Source organism: Pinus tabuliformis, chromosome 8, assembly GCF_031772625.1.
Source record: "Pinus tabuliformis cultivar Carrire ecotype Pingquan chromosome 8, CPIR1, whole genome shotgun sequence".
NCBI lineage: Eukaryota > Viridiplantae > Streptophyta > Pinopsida > Pinales > Pinaceae > Pinus > Pinus tabuliformis.
The window spans coordinates 1,123,540,614-1,123,550,474 of NC_142294.1; the positions used below are offsets into that span (position 1 = coordinate 1,123,540,614).

The 9,861-nt window shown below is 29.7% G+C and overlaps 1 protein-coding gene across 1 annotated transcript; it reads right to left on the reverse strand.

Moving 5' to 3' along the window:
• Positions 1 to 4,482: 4,482 nt before the first annotated feature.
• On the reverse strand, positions 4,483 to 6,858 carry LOC149239291 (WAT1-related protein At5g07050-like). The gene is made up of 7 exons (XM_089367111.1): positions 6,629 to 6,858; positions 6,289 to 6,351; positions 5,960 to 6,076; positions 5,481 to 5,733; positions 5,238 to 5,396; positions 4,987 to 5,138; positions 4,483 to 4,876 (listed from the first exon to the last, which is right to left on the reverse strand). Exons 1-7 carry the CDS (start codon positions 6,811 to 6,813, stop codon positions 4,615 to 4,617), a joined length of 1,191 nt encoding a protein of 396 aa, XP_089223237.1. The 5' UTR covers positions 6,814 to 6,858; the 3' UTR covers positions 4,483 to 4,614.
• Positions 6,859 to 9,861: the final 3,003 nt, after the last annotated feature.

Consider the following 9,861-nt stretch of genomic DNA (forward strand, 5'->3'; position numbering starts at 1 on the left):
TCATTTCTTGGGCAGAAACTTTCAGAAAATAAGTTTCATTAAATTGGGATTTTCTTATCATAAAGCCTTACCTTCTGTAAAGAATTTTGATTGATTTGTAAGAAAAACTTAGTTCCCTCTGCATTACCGATTAATAAAATGGTTAAAAGACAAGCATCCCTCACTGTTATGTTACATTCAAGCAGCGGATATTGATCCAAGTTGAAGAAAGCAGAGGATAATGTTTGTATGTGTGAGAGGAAACAACGTTACAGCTTTCCTCCATTATATGTTTGGTAACACAGTTTTTGCATGATATACCAGAGATTTAAGGTAATATACCCTTGCAAGCAATCCTGGCCAATGGTCAGAATCTCTGAAACTTTTACACAGTGGATTCCTCTAAACCCTCGGAAGCATTGGTGGCCAAAGGTCAAAATCTCTGAAACTTTCAATCAGTGGATTTCTCTAAGATTGAGGCATGACTTTTATATATATATATATAATCTCCCACGATTTGAACAATATTCCTTCGGTGTGAGAGGCATCACAGAAAATATTGGTTTGTTTCTCTGGAAAGTTAGCAGCAAGTCAAAGTTAAATGCCAGCTTAAAAGTAATTGGAAATTTTTAATATTTACGTTAAAAGGAATATAAAAAATACCTATTATCATAAACATTATATAAAGTAAGCGAGATATATATATATATTTATACCATGCAGCATTTAATAAATTCGATTTCCTTAAACCACGAGTATTCATCCCGGGACTCAACTGCAATTTGCATAGTGGCATTATGAAAGCATCGTTGAATAGGAAATATACGAGGAAGTTATAAAGAAATATTTTATCAAACCATCGAAATGAAGCCGCAAACTTCCACCAAGAATTTGTCTAATTATGGCAAGGTGTGTAATCATAGTTGTGCAATATAAATGTAATTTATAATTTTTACAATTTTAATTAACATATTAATAAAATATAATAAAAAATTACTATATTTTAATTGAGTATTGAGTGGGTATATATATATATATATATATATATATATATATATTTCTTCTCTTACAAACAAAATGTTTGAAATATCAATTTAATGTTTTATTAATAATAATATTAACATTAAATTATTATTAATATTATATATTATTATAATAGTATTATATAAAAACTTATTTGTGACCATAATTGTTTATTATTATTATAACATAAATGTGAAAAAGTGTTTTAACTATTTTATATAATTAAAATAAATAATTTATCAACTTCGTATTTTGTTTTTCCGAATACTGTAATGGATTCATATAAAATATTTAAAGTTTAAAATTATTATATTATGAATTATAATTATAAAATTATATAAATATTCAAATATATAATTATAAAAATTTAAAAATATTTAAGTGTACTAATTTTAAGATAAATATAAATATAAATATAGTATAAAAATAATAATTTAAGTAAATGAATAAAATGTAAAATAATATTATAATAGAAATTATAATTTTTTGAAAATATTTTCTTAGGAATATATTTTCATTTTTTTATTGGTTATATTTTAATTTTAACTTTTTTTATTATTATTGGTAAATTATTATTATGATATTGATATATAGTTAGAATAATAACTTTTTGTTTTGTTTGTTAAGTTGTTTGAGTTTTCTAGAGATTATATTAGGTGTGGCTCGAGACACTGAGAATCAGATCTAGGTCACACCAACACTTAACATGGTTGGATTTTTTCCCACATACTTTCAAACGATTGACTTTTACATCACCAAGTGCCTTAACAATACACCTTGTCACCTTATATTTTATTCCCTATGAGTGATTATAACAACAATTTAAATTAAGAAATATATATTTATTTAATTTTATAATATAATAAAGATAAAGAGATAGATTAACAATAACTAATGAAAATGTATTTCTTTCCATTACATTATTGATTGTAATAGTTTGAAATTAAAATGAGATTCATTATAATATCATATTTATTGATCACCTTAAGAGATGGAATTTCTAGAAAATTTTACATTTTCGGTTACACCATTGGTTATATACTTATCAAAATGGTATTGGGATAAGGCCTATTTCATGTATGATTTATTTACTAAAACAAAATAAAAAGAAAATTCCTAATTTATTAAATGATCTTTATTTTACTCCCTTTTAATGCGTGTTTATTATTATTTTTAAAATATTTATATAGTTTTTAATTATATTTTTTATAAAATAAATTAATAAAAAGATAATCTTTTTAAATATAAAATTACACAACTTATATTTTATATATGAGAATATCATCTTGAAGAATAAAGATAATATTAAAAATATAATTACTTCCAAATTGAGAGTCAAATTGTGGGTTGATAAAGAACTAGGGAGGAAAATGAAACTAGAGTACTATAAGGAGCTGATCAACCCCATTCTATCTAACAAGAATTATCTGTCTATCTTAATTAGTGCTAAGAAGAAGATGATCATTGCAATCGTAATAACTAACTCCTATGAGCTTTGAAGTGAAAATGGGTGTTGGTCTATCCCCAAAACACTGTGCCATGAAAGAACTTAGTATGTGATACTAAGAGGTTTGAAGATGAAAAACACCTTCCCCTGATTGCCGGACTATTACTCCCATTCATTCCCATTTCCAAAACATTTATGACATTGTTAACCTTCTTTAGGGTTGAAGATGAAAAACACCTTATGTTGGATTGCCCAACTCTTACTCACATCCATTCACATTTCCAAAACATTTGCCACACTACCAACCTTCTTAACTTGATTCAGTGATAAAAATAATATACTAAAAAATCTCAATTAATTTGCTTGTTTCTTAAAGTATCATAAACCTCATTTGTCTAGATCATCACCCCCACACATCTATATAAATAATATTTTTAAAAATAAATTAATAAAAATTATATTAATTCAAAATTTTACAAAATTTTATTTTTTTTATTATTTATTAAATTAAATAATACAAAAGTTAACATTGCACAACTCTCTATATTAATTTATTTAAATATATCAATTTACTTATTACTCTTATTTTATATTATATTGTCTAAAATAATTTATAATATTTTGTAAAATTTGAAAATTTTATTAAATTATAATTTTTTATTCCAGAATTATTATTAAAATAACCTTATTAACATCAAATATTAACCCCTTAAAACTAAGCACCAACATTTCATGGAGAATAACTTACAAATGAACTCGTTTTCGTGTTGAAGGGCGACTTATTGAAATCATCTTATATATTTATTCATTGTATACCTGGCTAGCCACGTGGTATGTTTTCAATCCAAGTCATCAAAGAGTTTGTCCACATGGAAAACTTCACAATGTAGATGTCATATATATCGTAAAGTATTGATATTGGTTGATTTCGAAATTATGTGCGAAAAGTGAGAGTTTGCTGATATTTTTTAAGGTTACATCCAGGATAGAAATTTTAGTAGTTAATGTTTCAAATTTAATAACTGGATATATAATTGGAATTGACAATTTTATATTAAATATTTTAATAATCGATGTTTGGAATCGATCAATAAAATATATCATCACATCGAAAAGTTCATCTAGTTATTGGATTTAAAACGACTCCTAAAATATTTAGTGTAAAAAATCTCAGCAATCAATAATGATATTAATATGCAACATTCTAAGTTATCGATGGTGTTACCTTTTTAATAGAAATTGATAATAACATAGAATTTTCCAAAAAAGTTAGGAAGTCTAAGTATTTAAAATGAATATTTTAGTATAAAATAAATTTAAATATTTATAATCCTAGGGGCAAAACGCTAATAGATTTCTTGGAAAGCGATGAAAATGGTAATACGTATTTATTTATTTTGTAGGGATGAGAGTAGTAGGAAGCATGCAAGTGCATGATAGAATGGTTGGGGTTGTCTGTTGCTATGCTCTTTATCAGGTTTTTATTCGGGATGCTGGGCAGCAGCATATATTTGTTACAATGTGGTTTGTAATGTGAATGTAAATATGATGTGACAGTTGTCAGCTTGTCTGACATGTATATGTACAACAATGTGGTTTGTAATGTGAATGTAAATATGATGTGACAGTTGTCAGCTTGTCTGACATGTATATGTATAAAAAAGAGGGCCCATAATGCTTCTTTTGGGAACTAGCCCGTTCCATTTCAAAAAAAAAAGATGAGAGTAGTAAGATGTTAGGGCCAGCTCCAGAAAAAGATCAATTTATGATAAAATGTTATCATCAAAATTGTGTGAATTTAGATGAACTTTAGAGATAGTGTAATTTCCTAAAACAATTTCTATATAGATGAACTTTAGGGATAGTGTAATTCCCTAAAACAATTTCTATATTCAAATCTTCTTTATAAAATTTAAATCTGACTAAGACTAAACCCTGCTCAAACAAACTAATTTGCCTTGTAAATAAAAACAATAATGTTGAATGGCTACCTAGAAAGTATTTGCATAACAGCGCCGAAACAAACATTGAAGGCAGCTCTCTATGGACATTTGAAAAACCGTTTGTTGAAATCGAGGCGGCTGAGAGCTCCATGTTTCTCCGATTGCTTATTTTGAACCACCTATACTGCAACCGCTGTTGCAAACACTAATTGACAGCGACGTTTACGTTTTTGTATTGTCGTTTTCAGTGATAGAAATGGCCGTGTCTCCACCATTGAATTCATGACGTTGGGGTCCCTCAGTCACTAGCTGCTCTGAACCAGCTTCTATGTCATCCACCTTACTTTCGTTTTCATGAACCGCTTCTTGAGAATTGGAGTGTACCTCCAAGCGATTTTGATCCGTTGACATCAACTTGCTATCCTTCGCCTTTCCCCACAGAACAGAGTATAGCCCTACAGCGATCATTACTCCTCCCACCACACTGTATTCATTGTGATAAAACGTAGAAACATGCAAAATTTGCCTCAATTTTTTATTATTATTAAACTTGGATTTCAATTTGAAGGGTTGAAAAAGAAATCAGAAACGAACCTGCCCACAAAGATATGCTCGGAGAGAATGATAGAGCCCATAATTGCCACAATTATCATCATCAACGGACTGAATGCTGTGGCAAATACAGGCCCTTTTAAGCGCATGCACAAACCTTGTACGTAATATGCAATTGCTGACCCCACCACTCCCTGCACCCAAGGATACTTCATATATTCACTGTATATATCCCATTTCCGATTCTTGAATTCAAGTCTGAATAAAAAAGCATCAGTATCAGCCAAACTTACAGTGTAGACTGCAGTGAGAAGGTTGATGTCCCATCTTAATGCCCACTGAGAAGGTTCGTGTACAAGAGCTACGCCGAGAACGGTTCCCTGCAATGCTCCCAGAAAACATATTAAGGTGGCCACGGATAGTGGAGCACAATATTTCTTCAGTACTGCAGCCTGCACACCCAAAATTGTTAATTTCAGTATGTCAATTCATCATATGTATTTTGAGAGACAAAGATGTGAAAGAGAAATGATGACCTGGAGGATAAACATGGCAGACCAAGAAAGAGTGGCTGCAAGTATGAGAAGGGTGCCTATCATCCACTCTTTACTGTCACTCGCAGCTGCTGCAGCAGATGTGTGGTTATCTTTGGAACTGTGATGTAGAGACCAATGCAACTGTAGAATGGGACCTTTGTATAATGTCATCAGCATTGCCCCACCTACGCACACGACCGTTCCCACTATCTTTGCTTGGCTGCGGATTTTTTTTATATTCAAGCTCTCCATTCTACACAAATACGATGTTCTATCAAAAGAATAAACTGAACTATTTGTTTGATGAAAATGTAGATTTTGGAAATATTTTTGAATTCGATGAATAAAAATTGAATTAAATGATTGTTGTTGTTTGTGTTGGTTAGATTCTAAAATATTTTCAAAATATGAAAACCAAATAAAAATGATCAAGTTCTGAGGGAAAAAAAACCATTTGAAAGTAGCAATGATGAGATTACCTGAAGAGAAGGGCCATAACAAAAGTCATAGCAGGGAGAACATTAATCAATGTAACTGCATATGTTGGAGAAGTCAATTTCAAACCGAGGTAATAGAAATTCTGATCCATTACTGGCCTGCAAGCACGCAATGAATTAAAAACATTTTAAACTAATTTTTAGGTAGACATTTTTATTTAGATGGGTAGATTTTCATAATCTTTTGAGATCTGATGAACCGGAGCTATCGACTTTAAAATATTCTTAGATAAAGACAATCAAAATTGAAATTGACATATTTATTATGTGAAAAAAGAGTGAAAAGCATGAAATTGTGAAATAATACATACTCTAACAAACCCAGTACAAAAATTTGGCAGAATATGGAAAATTTCAGTTTGGGCCTCACGTTCCTGCAATACATTGAAGTCAGCTGAAAGTGGAAACACATGACTACTGCATATCATCATATATTGTTGCTTATGGAAAATATGTGGATTGCTAATGAAACTTCCAAAGTTCCAGTGGACGTTCCACTCATCTTCAGGTAAAACATCCACTCGAGATGTTATCAACCGTCCACATTTTTTTCGAAACAACCATATATCATCCTATATTAACTTGAACTATGAAAACCCACAATCTCAAACATAATCACTTACCTACATATTGAGAAACCAAATAGAATACCTTTCAAAGAAGAAAGCAAAAGGAGCAAGAACAACGGTAGCCACGGTCTGCCTGTACACTACAAGCACGAAGTGATTCATCCCTCTGTTAAGAGCGACCTTACTGATAATAGCCATGCCTGCATATCCAAACTGCAGGGATACCATTGCTACATAGGGTTTTACTTTCTCAATTAGCTTCCCCATTGATCACAAAATTTGCAACAACCTCCAAATCTTCCCTACCCTATCTACAAGTTGTCAATGCAGAATGAGGCTGCAGCTTCTGATGTCCTCCTCCCTTTATACTCTCCCAACTAATTAACTTTCAATGCAATACCTGCGGTTTCATGATCCACATTTTCTGCACTCGGGTAAACAAAAACCAGGTTGTCCATTTATCCTTAATGGACAGGTACTGTTTGAAGCAATAATGGACCATTGGATGATGACTGTAAACACCTGATCAAAACAAAATGAAGATATGTGGTGCCTGAGGTGTCGAGGAGAAGTGCTAGGCTGCCACGTTAAAAGCAAAGATAAAGTAAAGTCGGGTTGGCGACAAGAAGCAATGATCGGGAATGTCTGTGAGGGACGCGGAAAAAAAGCCCATGTAATGAAGAAGTGGTTTCCATAGCAATATGGAAAACTTCATATTCTGCGACGATTTTATAGCCGCTACTTTATATAAAGAAAAGATCATGCTGACCTGTTCAACATTGTCAGGTTGTTGTCATTAATGATTAAAAAACAGATGAATAACTTTAATATATAAAATTACAGAAATCTTAATAGATAAATGGCAGGCTATAGAGGTGGACAACAACGAATGAAGGTCCATTAAGAGAATTTTGTGAGAGTGGCTGTTTATTTTAAGGGAGATTAAAGCAAGCGTTATCCGCCCACGGAAACGGAAAAATCCGTGGGCAGTCCGGCTACTGGCAATGGAATTTTCCGTTCATGCCAAGCTTCATATCAAGTCCGTGGAAATCCAAAATTTGAATTCGGTCAAGGGATCTCTATTGGCAAGATTATGATAGTGGATAAATTACCAAAAACGTTTAACAGTTAGATTGCTGTCATCAGTTATATTGCTGTCATTATTGGGCATCTTTAAGTAGATTGAAGGGCATCTTTAAGTAGATTGAAACTGACAGACATGGCTTTTTTGACCGTGTTTATGTCCGTCGGATTCCCAAATATTCAGGGAATCTGCAATCGATTTAAGCTCACCGCTCATTATTAACTTTTCGACTTTTATGACAGACGTCAATACTACTTTTGGTAATTTAGTCAATATAAATTGCAAAGCTATAAGGTAGATTTTGACCTATATATGTGTTTAAGTTATGTAGTAAGTTTTTTTTTTTTTTTTAATCTGATATTTGATAAGGTAGGTTTTGATTTATTTATGTGTTCAAACTGTGTTGTAAGTTTTTTTGTATTTGAATCTTAACATATTAATTTGATGTTTAAATTGATACTCGTAGAACTAACATAACCATATCAATTATATGACTAATAAACATTAATAAGCATCCAAACTTTATATATATATATATATATATATATATATATATATATATAATATAAGATCATGAGCTATGGGATTCACCTAATTTAGAATATTAATTTATAAATAAATTTTGTTACAAAGTCATGGTTTAAAATTGATAACTAAATTAAAATTCTGGGTTTTTTTCCAAAATAGACAAAGAGTTGGTAAACCAGATAACTTACTTTGAACATACTTTATGCTCAGTTAAATAAATATATTTACGCAGATTTATCAAAGTTACTGGACACCAAAATAGTAGGAAAATTATTGATATTGTTAACTTTCTTGGGAGTTTGAAATAAAAAAAAAAGAGAAATACAACCTTAATATAATCTTCGGCCTTGCCTAGTTGATTCACCATGGTGTATATATATATATAGATATATAAAATCATTTTATAGTAACTATAAATTATCAATTTTTAGAGATAATTACATTCTAAATTTTATGATTACAAACCAAAATATAATATTTTTCAAATTCCAATCTTGATTACAACAAAATATATATATATAAATAACATAAACTCAATAAACTATAATAAAAAAAACAATATATTCCTCACACATATACATTCAATACTATATAAATTACAATATACACCATTAAATATGTATCGAAATTTACACCATTTAAATATAAAAATATATATCTTAACTTCTATAATATTAACGTAAAAATATATATCTCATTCTCTATTTATTAATGTAAAAATGTATATCTCACTCTCTATAATATTAATGTGAAAATGTATATTTCAACGTATAATATTTAATTCATTGTTATGAGATAAAACATTTTGCATATTACTATATGCTTTACCAAACCTAAAAATTCTTATATATTTATTTGAATTTTAATAATTATATTTATTATTACTATTTATTCTCATTATTGATCCGTTAACGAAAGCAAAATATGTGATTCCATCCAATCGATTGTTAAGTGAATAAGCGATTATACAAAGTGGACGGTTTTTAAGTGATAAAACGATCATTAAAAAAAGGTAAGTGTTTCACAACAATGTCATCATCGGTTGAAATTGGATTTTGTCCATCCAATGGTTATGGGAAATATATGTTCTCTCGGGATTGAGTTGAAAGTGTCGACGACTATATATATTCAATGTCTTAAATGAGTACTTACGTTCTTGAAATATAGGTGATGTATTTTTATAAAGTTTGGAGAATATTATTATGAATAATCATTTTTCCTTTAAAGCAGCAGAATAGAATGATTTTTTTAATTGACTTTTTAATTAATAAGTATCATTTTTCCTTTAGAGCAGCAGAATTGAATGATTTTTAAAATTAATAAGTATGGTATAGTAGTATAGTTTTATTTATTGATTTGGAAGTTATTTTTTTCAAAAATTGCAAATTGACATATGAAGTGGAAAAATTAATTGCCTACTAAGGAGTAAAGATTTGCAATCTTAGATTGAAGTTATAGTTCAATCAAATGTTTGAATTTTTTTCCAATAATTAAAAAAAAATAATTGTTGTTCAAAGTTAAATATTATAACTTGCACTGGTAAAAAACAAGAAAAACTATTGCTAGAATGTTTCCGAAGGAACAAGCCATGCACGAAAGCTTAGTCATTGCTAGAATATTGCCTAAGGAACAAGTGGTGCAGGGAAGCTTAGTCCTTGCCACTTAAGTGGATATTATTCTTTCATAAAAACTGCAAATTAATA

Excerpts from the sequence above, each read along its gene's own strand:
- LOC149239291 (XM_089367111.1), bottom strand. The coding sequence starts at position 6,813 with ATGGGGAAGCTAATTGAGAAAGTAAAACCCTATGTAGCAATGGTATCC. Across the intron at positions 6,077-6,288 it reads TTTGTACTGGGTTTGTTAGA|GCCAGTAATGGATCAGAATT; the intron begins GTATGTATTATT and ends GCGTGCTTGCAG. Across the intron at positions 5,139-5,237 it reads TTCTCACTGCAGTCTACACT|GGAGTGGTGGGGTCAGCAAT; the intron begins GTAAGTTTGGCT and ends CCTTGGGTGCAG.